At 41.1% G+C, this 16,636-nt stretch overlaps 1 protein-coding gene across 11 annotated transcripts in view; it reads right to left on the bottom strand.

Moving 5' to 3' along the window:
- Positions 1-674: 674 nt before the first annotated feature.
- LOC121178920 (R3H domain-containing protein 2) overlaps positions 675-16,636 on the bottom strand; it is a 53,691-nt gene continuing 37,729 nt past the window's right edge. For 5 of the 11 annotated variants that reach the window (XM_041033415.1, XM_041033414.1, XM_041033418.1 and 2 more), the window contains 11 exons: positions 16,331-16,429; positions 14,959-15,252; positions 11,001-11,136; positions 9,393-9,550; positions 8,116-8,255; positions 7,771-7,871; positions 6,070-6,239; positions 5,586-5,730; positions 4,199-4,293; positions 3,388-3,469; positions 675-3,025 (listed from right to left, as the gene is read on the bottom strand). In XM_041033415.1, coding sequence (XP_040889349.1) covers positions 2,622-3,025; positions 3,388-3,469; positions 4,199-4,293; positions 5,586-5,730; positions 6,070-6,239; positions 7,771-7,871; positions 8,116-8,255; positions 9,393-9,550; positions 11,001-11,136; positions 14,959-15,252; positions 16,331-16,429 — 1,824 coding nt within the window. In that variant the 3' untranslated portion in view covers positions 675-2,621. The remainder of the gene's footprint in view (positions 3,026-3,387; positions 3,470-4,198; positions 4,294-5,585; positions 5,731-6,069; positions 6,240-7,770; positions 7,872-8,115; positions 8,256-9,392; positions 9,551-11,000; positions 11,137-14,958; positions 15,253-16,330; positions 16,430-16,636) is intronic. The other 6 variants (XM_041033421.1, XM_041033423.1, XM_041033422.1 and 3 more) reach the window with 3 other exon arrangements.

Here is a 16,636-nt window from a genome sequence, read left to right as displayed (position 1 = left end):
TAGTTTTAGTAGTAGCAGCATGTTAGAGTTTGTATGTTTTCTCTCTTTTAACAGAATACAAATACAGAAGTAAGTAATAAGTGTTTATAATGTAGACATGAAGGAGAAACACGTGGGGCTGAGGTGTGTCATAGACACAGTCACTGAGACCAAACTGTCAATTTGTTCCCATGTGTGGAACCTTGTTCACCTCTTTGCAGGTATGTGGGACAGAGGTGGTTTCCCAGAAGGTGTCCTCAGAACTTCTCAGGGAGAACTTTGACATCCAACCAGCAGAGTTTGAAAAACTCCATCAGTGAAGTTTTCTGTGACCTGGTTGGTGTTGACACAACTGTTAGCATTTCACCCAAATTCAAAAATGAGTAAGGATAATGTGCACCAAAAAAGAAAGATACCATGATGGAGCTGCTTTTGCAGATGGCAAAAGCAGCCATCACCTATTTTAGATATACAACTGGACAAGGCCATCAGGCTGTCAATCAGCAGACTGCCATTTGTATACAGTCCTTTGTCTTCTCCTGCCAAGTCCAAATCCTGCTCAGTGCGCTCCAGTAAGCTGAACCACACCCCTCTGGAGTTAGCTGATTATGTAGAAGATGAGGATGTCACACCAGAGGGGATGGGAATCGCCTCATCCTCATACTCCATTGGCTTGTTTCCGGCAGCCTGTCCGGAGAATAAGGCCACTGTCCCAGATTACAGAGAGAGGCTACCTGTGGGGCTTCTGACGCAGCCTGAGAAGAGAGGCATAATCACTTGAATCCCATATGAGGTATACAGTAAGACTGAAACAAAAGAGACATTATAGAGATTAGAGAAGACATAATGAGATTTTAGAGTTCACAGTTCAGTCACTCAGACTTGTATTATTTTGAAGCAATCCAGATAGGTTCAACTTGTAGGCATCTCTTGCCGTCTTTATGTTGAGTCACACAAGTTTTTTCTGTACTTACCTTCCTGTGTTACTTCAATTAACCTGTAAGGGCAAAGAGAAGGAGGCTGAGAAGGCTTCAGCTCAGGATCAGGCTGCCAGGGCCAAGACACTTTCTCTGCTGAAGAGAGTCCGGCTGTTCTGCTGCCATCTGAGCTGCTGTTCCCCATGATGATGTGACCAACCCCAAAACCCTGTTCTGTTCCCACTTTCTACCCCCCTAACCTTTGTGCTAATCCCCACTCATGCTCTACCTCTGTCCTCCAACCCCACTAACCCCTCTCTTAAAAGAAAATGGTTGTATGAAGGAAAGAAGAGACAAAGACAGCGCTCTCCACCACCATCACCAAAACACCAAATGAGGGACTATCTTTTGGAAGAATGGCGTTTCCATCCCTGCAGTAAAGTTAGAGACTTACTAAAGTCAAACAATGAACCACATGACACAGAAGATGTTTCGATAGATTTTTTCTCGACTTTTATATTTTTAAAAACAAACAAAAAATAACAGATTAAATAAAATTTACAGTAGACATATGCAATCATTGTGCACTTTAACTACTTCTTCTGATACGTTCTGCACAGCTGTCAACGAAAAACGCAAACACAGTGGGGCGTCGGGGTGGACTGGGGGTGGGGGGTGGGGATTGTGGGGCAGTTGTGGGAGAGAGGAGAGGACAGAAGAAGTGAGGTAGAGGGCAGAAGAAGAGGAGAAGGGGATGAAGAGGGAGGGAGTAAAGGATAAAGGAAGGCCTAAACTTTGTCACTCAGGGAGAGAAAGAAAAATCACTGAATATATAGATTTCTTTTATTCCTTACATCACTTATATAAATATATTGAACCCCAAAAAACAAAAAAAAGGAAAAAAAAAAACTTCTCAGAAAAAAACAGCGCAATACAGAAACCCACAACAGCAGTAAGGCAAACAGAAAGCAAGAGAGGAGAGAGCAGAGAGAGTACATGAGAGGGACAGAGGAGCAGAGAAAGGCAGGAGGCAGTATGAGACATGGCAAGAAAAGAGGGAGGAGCGGCAGGGGGGAAAGCAGAGAGTGCGCAACTGTGCGTATGAAAATGTATAAATATGTGAGATTCAGAGACGACTGGCTAACAGAGAGTTGAGGAAGGAGAGAAAGCATTGGCAGAAAAAGGAGGAAAAAAGGAGGAAGGATTGGAGAGCAGAGGGGAGGAGGGGGGGGAGGAAGAGGAGGAAGAGGAGGAAGAGGTTTGACTGAGGTCGACTGTCCAGTGTGTTTTTGTTATGTGCTACGTGACCCTGTTGCCTGCGTTTGTGTGTCTGAGTCTCCTGGTATGTGCAGGTATGCGCATGTGTGTGTGTGTATATGTGTGTGTGGCATTGCATGTTCTTGTATAATGGCAGCACACATTCCACGGCAACAGTGAAACACATGCTCGCGTGTCTTGTGTGCTCTTCTGCTATATAAATACAAAACAAAAACAATGAATAAAAACAAACGACAAAATCATATTTGCAACCAAACACCAGCCACCTCATGATTCACACCTTCTTCCCTTTTATACATTTAACTCAAGTTTTTTTTGTTTTGTTTTTAAATTGTACACTAAGAGCAGTCCCCCTCAGTCCTCCTTCCTTTTCCACCACTCCACCAAGAGTCTCTCTTTCTTTCTGTCTCTTTCACTTTCTTTCTTTCCTCCCCCTCTCTTTTCCTTTCACTGAGAACTGGCTCTCTCCAGCACGCGCAGGTCATAGTTCTTTTTGGCGGCCCTCAGTTTGAAGAGGCTGGCCCCGCTGTTGTTAAGTTTGAAGGAAGCACTCTGGGCAGCCATGGTGCTGGGGAACACTGCCACTACTGTGTAGAGGTGAGCCGGGTCGTTGCCTTCGCCCTTCACTCCCCCAGCTCCCACACTGGCCCCGGGCCCAGCGGTGGCTCCTGGCCCAGAAGGACCTGCACCAGGGCAGGGGCCGCAGCCCCCTGCTCCTCCTCGGCCTCCCTGGGGCTCCTTCAGCCACTGGATCTTGGCACCACACATCGACAGCTGGTTGAACAGCTTTTCAGCTTCTGGACGTGAAATCCCCTCTGGCAGGTCGGTTACCTCGAGTACTCGACTCACTACTGGACAAAGACGAAGCACGGAGAGTCAGGGAGAGATATGAGACATTAGCAGGCTTGACTGCTGGCTGTACAACTGCATATGAATGCAGTGCTACAAGCACATGCCAGTATACTCACAACAACCCAATGTTTATCAAATGACATTTATACACGATGGATTAGTGTGTGAGGAAAACAACAAAATAAAAAAACCAGGACTGATTTGAATGATATAGTCAAACCACATGCTGTGCTGTCCTCTACTACCTACTCTTCACACATATACCTGAACACCACCACGCATTCTATAACAACACCTGCAGAAAAATTTAATGGGACTTGTATGGGATTCACTTGTCCATGAAGACACATCTCCAACTTACCAACATCAGTGGTGCCGAGATCTGTTGATGCAGATTTGAGTGTTTTTTTCCCTCGTGCCCCGTGTTTCATTACTCCTTGGCCCTGAACACAGCAACACAGATATTATGAGGCTTATTATTACAATACAGTAACATGACAAGATGCTAGATGGGGCTATAAGAAATCAGTAGAAGCCTTAAACTTATTAGTAAACAGAGGCACGAACAGTTAAAAAATACGGTACATTAGTGGGCATAGGAGAGGTGAGGACGCCTGCAGCCGAGAGACAAAATGATGGACAGCTCACAGTGTATTATGGCTTCCATTTGAAATGTCTGTAACATTATTATATTTTGGTTACACAACACAGAAGGATTTTAAACAGCTTCCACACAGCCCACATTTTATGACTGTGACATAAGAAAGTTCACAAACATATCCTCACTAACAGATTATTCACCCTGTGGTGAATAATCAGTCGGTGAGGAAAAAAATGAATGTCAGTGCTCTTTCAAAGAAATAGTCTATTTCCTGAAGACAATTTGAACCAACAATCCAAAAGTGAGGTGCAGCAGCACTGAACTGCAAGGCAGTTTATGTTTGGAGTTTATGTTTCTGAAAATAGTCTCTTCTCAGAAAAACAGTTGTGTACCTGGTGGTGTTTTTAATTTGTACTTGAAACACCCAGTCAGTAGGAGCCTAATCAATTATGAATGCCTGCTAGCTTTTTTTCAGTGCACACTAACTGAAAGGTTCATATTAAAAATATCTAGGACAGTCAATAACACAACCTTTAAATTAGGATTGAGACAAAGGCCCAACAGCACTGACCTGATGGGAGCTGTAGGAGGACTGGCCATGTATGAGGGGAGGCGGACAAAGGCTGTACTGGAGAGGCTGCCCCAACAGAGAGTAGCGCCCATCACCTAAACAATCGAATTAAATCACAAGTTAAAATGATCAGTCCTGAAAGACTTGCCAGTGATTTCACATTCAAGATTTTCTTTCAACATAACTAAGAATTATGGTTAATTCAAAGAAAAACCTGCAGAGAATCATTAGAACAGGGCCTAATGCAGCTCACTACTATAGTGTTTTTTTTCATTCTGGTGTTTTTTTTTTAAGACAGTGCAGTAACTACGTGTGTCACGGTGATACTACATGGATCGCAGGCTGATGCAACACTGTATATGTATGAGTAATCATGATTTCCAAATAGTGGGTATTTTTGTCAGTAAAGATATTGTGACTCTGAGCGTAAATATAGGTCAGAGGACAGGGACGAATGGGTAAAGCCATGTGTGCGTGCTGGATGTTTGACCGCGTGGCATGGTGCCAGTCATGTGAACCAGTGGTGGTAAGGTAATATATTGGCCTACTGGCTCAGGGCCAAAAGCCACCTGACAAGGTTTAGAGGGTCGGTGTGGAAAAAGGTGAAAGAGCATGAGTCTGAACAGGGGTTTAAACACACAGCTGGAACAGCTGGAACAGTATTTTTGTTTGTTTGTGGAATGCAGGAAAAATGCAGTTTTTTAATAACCTGGTTCATACATTTGCAGTTTAGGCCATTATTTTTAACATTTATGACATTATCTACACAGGGAGCAGGTCCTCTTCCACAGAGCCTGCACTGTTTCTACAGCAGCCCAGAATGTACAAACACTGGTTCTCTAAAGGGCCTTTTGTGCTTTTGCGTTACCTGAAGGCCACCACAGGTTCTCCTACACTCTTGGAAGGGAAGAGGTGAGGGGACGGGTATTCAGTTGGTTGCAATCTGTAACCTCACTGCTAGATGCCACAAAATCCAACACACTGGTCCTTAAATTGCTGAGATTTGGAGAAGCAGCAACACTACAATACAATACACAAGTTGTACACAAATCCCAGTATAGGCCACTCTAAACCACTTATCTGGACATGAAACAAGTAAATACACCTGAAAGGTCACTTATGGTCCCCTAGTTTCAAGGAAAAAGTAACTTGATTGTAAAAAGTGAAGCGCACAGCATTCAAGTGTAACAGATGCATGTATTTGTGGGGGGTGTGTAATCTGACTGCATATGCACCATTGACATTATCATTTAAGCATTTACTTATATCTTGGCCTCTGGGTGATGTTTGTTCCAGGTTTTTTTGTAAAGTATTGTCTATTGTTGTTTCTGGTTTGTAACATCTGGGTATTGAAACCTTCACTTTTTTCTTTTTTGTTTAACCGTACCTTGGGCTGGTCCTCCTGGCCGGGGAAACTGGGAAATGAGGGGTAATGGTCCAAGGCCTGGACAGACGCTGCTGACGCTGCCGGAGGGAGACGGGGTGGGAGACTGAGTGGGGGAGGCCAGGGGACTTGTCAGCTGGGTACTGGCCTGCACATAAAGACGAACAAAAAAAAAGCAGAATATAAAATTCTGAGACATGTGAGCCCCATGTTCCTGGTCGAGCGATAACCATTTTCAGCTCTATATCACTTTATCCTAAGTTGCATTGTGTAATTTCATCTTATGATGACGCACTCATCTAAAGCACTTTTTACAGTTCAGCACAATTACAGATGACCACTAGAGGGCTGACAGGCTAATAATGAATGCTCAAATGAATGCATGTAGATGAATGAACAGATGTGTGGGTTGCAGTCTGGATTCATGAGGTTCTTTGCACTTACAAATGACTTCACCCACCACCTGAGGAGACCTTAATGTGTGTACCTGTGGAGTGTTGTCAGGTTTGTAGAGCTCTCCCGGTTTGCTGGGTCTCTGTTCTATGCTGTAGTACTTGCATGGGTTCCACTGGACCAGAGGTGGATTCTGGGAAGGCTGTGGTCCATTGGGGACGCTGAGCTGCATGACCATCACCCCAGGCCCAGGAGGGGGTACTCCTGAGGGAGTGTACAGAGAAATAGGCACATGTGTAATTAAACGGGTCGTTTATGCTATTTTTAGTGCCTATGGATTTTTAACAATACTGACGGGCCCCTAGAGCAGTTTGAAAGCCTCTGTTTAACCAAGCTAAGCCCTGACCCATTTTCTTTTTCTTTTCTTTTTTGTAAGGCAAAATATTTCTCATTATATGAAGCACGAGGAAAATGGTAATTTCAAACTAGATAATCCCACTACATATACTTTCAGGAATAACTGAGAGCATATTGCTATAAATAGTTGGGTTTTTTTCTGCAGGAAACTATAGCTAAGTTTTTGGATTCACTTTGACGTTTCTCTGTGGTTCACCTATGGTACCTAAGAACAAATGTGGTTGGTTTTATCTAAAACAAGAATTAAATGGTAGAAGCAGCAAGCATCAACAAAAGTATAGCAGATTAAGCTCAGTGGTAAGCATTAGAATAGGTGCTGAAAAGGTTATGAACATTTCAGATTCTACAAGTGAAGCAATTGAATAATTCAAACAAAAAAGACAGTGCCTTATACATTCAAATTCAAAACACTTTAAGGCCTGACACCTGAGAAACTGACCCTTTCTAATGGCTTGCACACAACCTGCAATTCACAATACCATGACACCTAGTTTCCTGGTTAAAGATCACCTTCTAGTTTGTCTGATAGTTTAAAAGCTTGAGACATCGAAAGCCAGAAGATGAACTACATCCATTATTTTTAAAATAAATTCAGTGAATTAAGTCACGGGGACAAATGGTTAACATGACTAACAACACTAACATTTATTGCCAGGGTGAGAAACTGACCACTCAAATTACTCTTTCAACAAATAAACACACACCTGAGTAAATGGCACAAACACAGTAGAGGTTGAAAGAATAACATGACCATCATTCTGTTGGTCATGTTTACTTAAGGCCAAATGGGAGCCTACGGTCTCTGTGAGGTTTAGGTTTTACCTGATTTCTCCAAACATGACCTTTTAAGGACATGGATTTACATGTTCAACGTGTGAACCCTGTGTGCTTCTGTCTGAACTTTTCCCTGAATACCTTTCACCTGATTTTTAAAGGACAGTTGCAAGTTGCAAATCTACTATTAGTCAATGTAGGGTTCTGGGTGTAAAGCACACTATGACTTTACAAGGGACATACAACCTAACCAGTCGGATCACAATGTTCAGCAACAGATCTTGACAAATAAAACAGACAACAGTAGGGAAGGTGATGCAATCTGGTCACGCTAAAACATCTTTTTCTCAGGTTTTGGGAGCAACACCACCTTTGCAGTGGGCTTAACTTTGTTTTTGAGGATCTACAGTTTTAAAGAACATAAGACATGTACCATGAGTGTTACTTACATGATTCATTGTACAGGCGTTTGTTTTGAGAGAATAATGCCCTCAAATTAAATAGATAAAATAAAATTAAATCTTAAAAAGCTGGAAAAAAACGTGTGTAAAAATGTTTTACTAATGGTCACTTCACAACTTCCTGATACTTCTGTAAGTCTCACCTGAATATTGCTGCTGCAACTGTTGAGGGTTGCAGGGGGACGGCGACTGTGTGATTTGATACTGCTCATTGCTGGGGGGCTGCAGATAACCTACTGATGGGCTTCAGGACAGACACATACAAAGGGGGAGAAGATAATTACAAGGATATTCATACAAAATCGGTAGAAGATTAAACAAAATGTCACATATGTCTATCTAGGAGTCAAGTGTCTCTGTTTAGCAGTCATCTGTAAGTACATCACATTTGTACGGAACTTCATTTAGAAAATACAACTTCACCTTGGCTGGTTTAGTCATCACAGTGTCTGATGTTCATATTTCGTGCCTAATATATTAATACATACCTTGTGCTATTCTGCTGTGTGGGTGTGATAACACTGTAGTAGACAGGCATGGGCCCCTGGACAGACTGGCTGACTGGTACCATCACCTGCTGCTGGTACTGCTGCTGCACCACCTGCTGATTTTCATTTCCCACAGGCACCTAAGTAAGGGTAAAGGGTCAAAGATCAGAGAAGAAAGTTTTTAGGAAAAGGTAAAATTACTTTGCGGTTCACCTCATTACTGCCAAAGTTGAAAAGAAAAAAAAAAAGTTAGGCAAAACAAAGACAAGACTAACAGAAGGATTAACATGAGACCTGTAATTTTTACATTGGATTTGGTCCAAGGCTTGTAGCTCTGTTTCAATTAAGACAGTAGCACAGTATCTGGAAAAGTTATGGAGACCCCCCATCCCCAAATATTACTTCTCTGCTATGGACCATTATGTGTAGTCACAGTATCGTGGCTTTTCCCTTTTCCTTTTAACTAAGTCTTGGGCAGAACTGAATGTCAGCTCATGTATCTCCTGCACGCTGTTCTTCCACTTTGAAAGTCCCTTCCTCTGGTACTGATAAGCACATTGCTACAGAGTGGTTGATTAACTGCATCAGTCTTATTCGCTTTTGCCTCATTTGTAACAGCGTTCCAGAATTAAACCAGTGTGCTGCATGACTTTTCCAATTTAATGCATTTGGGTTAGAAAATAACACATACTTGGTGACGGTGTAGCTGAGACTTCTTGCTGTGCCGTGGTGTGTTCATGTGCTGTAAGAATATCTTGACTGTAATAATCTGGCAGTTGCTGCTGAGAAGCTGCCATTTTAATTTTGGACAATAACATTCACATCACCCTTTAATGATGCCCATGTTTACGTATTGTTTGCCCTCTTAACAATATCATGATATTAACATGGATTGTGAATCAATCTGGACCCTGTGTAAAGTTTTACTCTCTGGTATAAGGATGTACACGATTACTGCTAGTAGACTCATGATTCACATTCCTGTTGATAAAGATTCATGATGAAATTTTTGAGGTTGTTTAACTTTGACTTTCAAAAAAAAAAAAAAAAGATTTGTGTGTGCACCAGATGGAGCTGTTGAACTTGGTAAGATTACCCACATGCACATTGGTGGGGCTCAAATTTTCTGCCCACTAGAAAAGGCTCACAGAAAATTATGCAAATAGCAATTTTGAGAAAAGTCATATTTACATAACAACAAAACGTAAAGTTTTTATCCTTATTTTGATCAAATTGTATCCAAGTTAAACCCTACAGCTGACTTAAATCACCCATACCTGATATGATGGCATCTGCGGGTACTGGACCATGATGCTTTGCATTTGTCCCCCCATGCCTGCCCTCTGGGAATTGAGCAGACCAGGGTTTTGGGGCTGCTGCACACCCATCATGCTCTGGTAGCTCGGCTGCTGGCTAGGCATCATTGTCTGGAGACCTGATGACAACAGACAATAGGAAAAATTTAGGAATGCTAGTAAAGACAAAGTACAGTACAAGAGAGGAGAAATAGAAAAGTAATAGCTGAGCTATTGCCTTGCCAAATGGAAAAATTAAGGCTGACCTGGAAAGGCAAAAAGAAAAAAACTAATCAGGACTATATTTCCTATTGACTTTGGTATATGTACGAGGCGTAATTGATTATGCAGAAAGTTTGAAGAAATAACTTTTTGTGGTATTTCTGTTCCAGGTATTTGAAAGTTGCAAATCAGCACTGGAGGCCCTTAGCCAGATTTGACCCAATCCGGCACGCTCAGACTACTACCTCATCCCCAAGATGAAGGAGGAGGTCACTATTTTCACATTGATGATGTTGTCATCGCTGCTGTGGACCACTTTCTGAAGGTCCAAGATGCCAACTTCTGCAAAGAAGGGATGCACATGCTCCAAGACCACTGGACTATGTGAGTAAATGTAGGAAGGGACTATACTGAAAAATAAATGTGTGTGATGGATTTTCTAAAACTGACCACAAACTTATCAATCACCCCTTTTTCATAAAAAGGATTTTATAGCACTTTATTTGCACAAAATGAATGGTGATACAATACAGAAGTATTTTTAGTGGTACTCAGGACAAGGAAGAAAGCAAATTATTTCAATCCAGAAGGTGCTTACTTCACACCGTTCATGGTAGCTTTAAGCATGAATCTTTGCCATCTCAAAACTCGTATTTCAAAACAGGCTGCAGCCTTGAATTGATGCAAGGTTGCACCAGTGTTCATGATCCATGTTGTTTTGGCAGGCCTCTGCTATGAGCCAGAGTCCATTTAGGTTGTCAACAATGTCTATCTGTCACTTACTGTACAAATACATGGCCAACCTTCACAGACCCTAAATGAAAGAGACTGAAGGGTAAAGCTGTCAGACAGTTCCATGAAACACTGGAAAGAGCTCTATTTTGGTCCAAGCATATTTGACTTGGCAGAACAATGCAGGACCAAGGTTGTTTCAAATCAACCTCTCACCTGATTTCACCTGACTTGAAACTGAGTATGATTTAGCAGTTTTATGCTGACAACATAATACGGTTATAAAATCAAGTGGGCAGTACCTGTGTACTGATATGTTCTGGACATATTTTGAACGCCAAAATTCTATTTTCATGTGAAAACTTACCTCTATTCATATTTATAGTGATAACATTATCTGTGAGCCCCTGACTAAAAATATTAAGCACTGAAGCGATTGTGTGTGTGTGTGTGTGTGTGTGTGTGTGTGTGTGTGTGTGTGTGTGTGTGAACTGATGATTTTATTTTTAAAACAATGTACAGAAAACACTCACAGTGTATGTCTACATGTACAGACATAATCCATATCTATCAATTCATCCGTATGGACATGACAGTACAGCACGGTAAACATGCAACACAGTACAGTGCACTGACCTGACTGCTGTGTGGGCTGAGGCATGGGTTGTGTGCGCTGGGCAGGATAAGACACCTGGTGGGACATAGGCTGGGGCACACGGTACTGCTGGCCTGAGCTGGGATACTGACCAGGAGGGTAGTATGACACTTGTATCTGAAGAGAAGCAGCACAAAAACCATTTAAAAAGTAATAAAGACAGAACCAGGAGGAACAGAAAACAACTGTTGTTCAATCAACTTAGATTAGCTGTCCTCAACCTATTTCCCCATGTGGCACAGACACAATACTGGGGACCTTTATTTTTTAAGACCTCACTATCATAGTTTAGCCATGAAACCTGCAATAACTGATTTTTTTCATTAACTTTGTTAGTCTGCTTTTTTTTTTTTTTGGGCTGGACAAGTGTACTGTCAGTTTTAAGAGCAGTGACCAAAAATTACAGCATAGCTGACGTATGAGACTGAACCAAAGCAAGTATTTGTGGATTCATCACTATGAGTGGCCCCTTTCATATACAAATTGCCATTTGATCCAATATTAAAATAAAAATATTATTATAGCAGCTTTAGAGCCTCCAATCAGTACTCAACAATGATGCACACAAACAAGAATGGCGGTTAACAGTGGTTACACGGGTCTAAGTGTCCAGTGTTGTAGCTGGAACGTGTGTCTTACACAGCTGGGCCAAATGTGGCACACAGAATTTACAAACAAGACATCAAACGGACATACAAGTTCAGTGTTAGAAGGATCGATATGTTCTGCCTCCACCTTCATCTGCATACACGACAACATTCAACCCATCTAGCGGCTGCAGCGTTGTCAATATTTGCACTCCTGTTACACTGTCGACCACCCACACACTGAATAACACAGTGCATCTTCCCCCTCCCAGCCAATACTGTTTATACAAGCACTGAGATCTGAGAGTGAAGATAATAAAGGAAGGTGTGTAGGGTGATAAAAGGCATGAAAAGCCACTGTCTTTATAGGTCAGAGTGACCCACAAAATAAAAGCACAGAGAGTGAAAGTTATAAAAAGATAAACCAGGAGACAAGATGGATCAGTCAAAAAAAAGAAAAAAGAAATCTAAAAACAGGTTTTACAGTACAGTTGCAAGGTTGCAAATTGTTAGGCACAACAATACATATATTATTAGATAAAACAAAGTCTATCACACAAACACATGCAAGAAAAAAAACCCATATAAGCACTACAATTATTATGTACTTTAAAATATGAACACGATTCCAGTAAAGCCTACTTTACCATTAGATTTACCGTGAAAAAGTTACCCTGGTCCTATAGTGTACTTGAATTGTGATTTAGATGCTCAGTACTTCAATGAAATAGTATGGATCCCAGATTAATTTCACATAAATGTAAAACTATTGCCAATTTATAAAAAACAGTGACTTCAGCTATTAAAAAACTCTACTAAACAGACTATCTTCTTTTACAGCTTAGCCCCAAAGCTACATTAAAAGGCCTAATGTCTCCCACAGGGTGTTTAATGGCCAGGTCAATTTAGTTCTCACTATTCAAATGAATTATAATAACTAGTTTACGGATTCAAGCAAAGGCCTGAGGGAGGAAAGGAAGTGTGTGAGTGACAGAGAGTGAGAGAACTCATTATTGTCACCGCCTCTGCAATCGGAAGAATGTGACAGGCTAGCTGACTGAGACTGAGCTTGTGAAGGTGACGCACAGCGCTCTGAGCGCAAGGACCAAATTCCCCACTGGGTGAATCCTGCTACTTCACAGGAATCACCTCACTGACATGTCATACCTCACTCTATAAGTCTACAAAAGAAAGTAAATGTCTGAATGCTTCCACCTTTCCAAGTAATTCATATTTTTAAGTGTGTGATGTTAATAGATTTTTTAGTTATTTACAGTAACATGTTCTTTTACAGGTCCATTATTTCCTAGTAATTTCCTAGAAGCATTCCTGGAAAGGAGTATGTAATTTACCAGTTATAGTTAGTGACAGTTGCACTTTGGTACATTATCAATTACGTTTTTTGGTAACTTTCTAGCCAGAGGTGAGTGCCGTACCTGCGCTGCAGCTGGGAATAGAAACTATGTATTTACTGGGAGTAGAGCTGGCTTGAGCCATTGTCAGTTAAACCAGTTATTATTTCTTTGTACCAGGAAAACTACTACTGACAGCAAAACAGTGTGGCGTTGTTTAATTGTAATTGGCTGGTCCTTATTTTATAACAGAAGCAGCAGCAGAAAACATAATTCTGCCATTTAGCTATGATTTGTTTCTCAGATCTCTAATTACAAGGGATCAGGAATGACTGCTATTGTTGCAGTTAAGTTTCTGTAATGGAAAACCACCATAAAGACTGTCATATCACTCATTCTGTTACATAAATGAAATTAATTGAGCTTTATCTCTCTGTATCTCTAAGTTAACAAGGTGCAGCGATGATCACACTGTGTACTTTTCTCTTTCATCAACAAATCTTTACATTCACACTAATTAATATGAGGTGTAAGGAACATGATCCTCCACAGTGGCAAGCAGGAACAGTCTGATATGAATGAAGATTGTGAGTGTGTGTGTGTTTGAAATGAATTAAAACTTAAAATGCCATAGCTGTAATGTAACTTCCATTCATAAAATATAGTGAAGTGAACGCTGTGAAGCACTGGAGGCATTTTAAAACATCAAGTGGCTATTTCTAATTCTTCAAAGATTATGCTTATTATTCCTCTTTAACTAGAATTTTACCAGTGGATGGCAGTTGTCATGTGTAAATAAATGATGTGTAAAATGTGACCAACAGCTGTCTGTGTGAGATCTGAAAGGCCTAAGAACATGCATTTTCTTCTGGGAAACACTAAAAAAGCAGTTGATTCTGATATGAACATGAGTTTCATTGTGGTATTAATGTTAATATTTAATAGTTTAATTTAATTAATTATTGAATTTAATAATTTAATTAATGTTTTAACAGTCACTACGATTACAATTTTGTGCACATGGTCCACCGGTACACCTCATGCATATACTGTAATGGATAAATATTGGTACTGTGCATTAATAATCATCTACACACATTTATGTACTGTGAACAACAGCCCTGAGTTACATGGCGTTCCTGCAGTAAGTGCTCAAATGTGCCCTCCTGAGAGTACTTCCACAAGTCAGGGCTGTTCAAGTTGGCTGTGAATAGGTTTGAGGCGGTTCACAAGCATTAACAGTTTCCTCCTAATTGCCTATGACACAAATTTGAATTTCTTAGATAAAAATCAAGCCATTTCTCACCAGTAACTCAGACCTCCACCAATAATTTTAACTGCTAACATTTTAGCTATGGTGAAAGTGAGAGAGCTATCTCTTTGCTTTCCTGGGTAAATGACATGTTATTTATGTATGCCCTGTGTGAGCTGTTTAGTTTTAGCTCTAAATGATTTCTTATGCGTATGAAATATCTGCAATGTCTTGGGAAATGAGGAAAACTCCCTGTGCGTGTGGAATATCAAATTACCATTTATAAATAAACTTTAATTTTCCAGTATGATTGCCTTGAATAAAGCAACATCGCAGTCAAATTTAGTTTATTTCATGTGTTGATGCTCATGTATGCTGTTTCTCCCTGAGTGTGATTCCCTGAGAATTTTGCAAGCTTGACTTGAAATATAAAAGAAGGGTACAGTACTACAGCATTTCTTACTGACCTGGGGACAATTACTATCGAGATAATACAAAAATACATCTCTCATAAGTTCAGGCCAATAAAATGCTAAAAGGAGGGTGATGTGCCACACAAGAGATTACCAGAGTGCCAAGCAGGGGGGCGTCTCAGAATTATCTAAAACATTTCGCTGGTATGGTACTATCGCATCCTGAGAGATACTGTCCAGTAATCTATTAGTAATCTAGTAATCTAAGAACATTTAAACAACACCTACAAAACATTTAAGAAGTGGAAGTTAGCCTATGTCTGAGAACGGTGTACCTGTTGAGGTGGAGGGGGCTGCATGTAGCCTTGTGGGGGTGGTGGAGCCTGCATGACAGGCTGGGATGGAGGAGGTGGTGGAGGTGGAGGATGGGGGTGTCCAGTGGCAGGCTGGTAGCCAGACGGAGGTGGCAGAGGCTGACCCGTGGTAGCCATGATGTAGCCGGTCTGAGGAGGGGGGTGCTGGGACAGCACCGTGGGAGGAGGCTGATACATAGGGGGAGGCTCAGGGTTCTCACTGGAGCCCTGCCGACTCAGCGTCATCTGGCTGAACTGGGGAGCCAGTTCTTCTCCCTGGGAGAAATGGGACTGATGTCATTAGCGGTCATTTGCAGTTTTAACCTCTGTATCAGTACCTTTTGTGAATTTAGCAGCTGTCATGTAAGGCGTAACTGAGGGGTGAGTGACTGAGAGTGATCACTAGCACAGAACATTAGCAACAGAGACATAAGCATTAAAGGAACACTGACATTTTGGAAAATACCCATCTGCCATTATGCAAGGAATGAGAAGGGAAGATCCAGTCCAGTACTAGACAAGGCAATACCTGGATGTAATGGTGGCTTTATTACAAGCTAAAGCTGAGGATACAGTTCTGCAAACTAGTGTATTTCCCAAAATATGACAGTTCCTGTAAGGTTTGGGTCTATACAAACACTGTGCATGTGGTCACAATGAGAATCCATGATATTATGGATTAATTGAAAAAGTGAATTATTAAAAAAAATTGAAAACACTGATAAACTGCTACATTAAGTGAAGCAGGATCACATAAAAAATCCCAAATACTATTATGATTTTTTGATCCACTTAGGGCACAGATTCTTTTTCCCTTTTTTGGCTTAAATGTACACATTTTTTTAAAGGAATATGTCAACTGGCTTAAATTCGATTCCAAAAATAGGTACTTCAGTGTAAAGTGCTTGGTGAACTAAACACATTTTTTTTCTTACATTAAAGACACCTAATATTAAATAAAATACAAAGCTGTGCCATCTGGCTTGTTTTGTCACTTTTTTTTTTTAAATTATTGCAAGTTACATGAGCTTTATGACAAACAGTACATGCAAAAACGCATTAACATCCTAGAATAGCAAGAAGACGCTCTTGCTCGACTTCAGTCCCCCAGACAACTTCAGACAGGTGTGCAGCCTGAGAGAATGTAATACTTGACTAGTTCAGAGCAGCAAAGACATAAGTCTTCCATGAATGTGATTAAATACCTAACAGATGTGAATAAGAGCAGGATAATAGAGTGGGAGAGTTTTTAGTAGGATATAGCATTAGTTGAGTGTTAGGTGTGAGAGTGTCAGTAATGCAGTCTTTAACTGAATTAATATTAAAAGATGAAGCTAGCAAGAGGTGTCAGTACCATTGTGTACTGCTGGGGAGGAGAAACTGGCAGGAGAACCTGGGGGCAGGAAGGGCTGGAGTAGGAGACAGGCTGAGTGGGCTGCAGAGACGCCACCGGCTATACAAACCACGAGGAAGAGGGAGGAAATAAAGAGGCAGAGTGTAGAGAGAATGGAGCAAGCCAGTGAGAAGGAGGGCGTCAGAAGCAGACAGAAAGAAGGGAATAAATGAAGACACAGGAAAGATGTGGGTTAGAACACAGAGGAAAAGTTGTTAATGAACAGATGGAAAGTAATGGAAATCAAATTTAGTTCCTAAATATTAT

The sequence above is a fragment of the Toxotes jaculatrix genome, chromosome 3, assembly GCF_017976425.1.
Source record: "Toxotes jaculatrix isolate fToxJac2 chromosome 3, fToxJac2.pri, whole genome shotgun sequence".
Classification (NCBI taxonomy): Eukaryota; Metazoa; Chordata; class Actinopteri; family Toxotidae; genus Toxotes; species Toxotes jaculatrix.
This window is presented reverse-complemented; position numbering and strand designations above follow the sequence as displayed.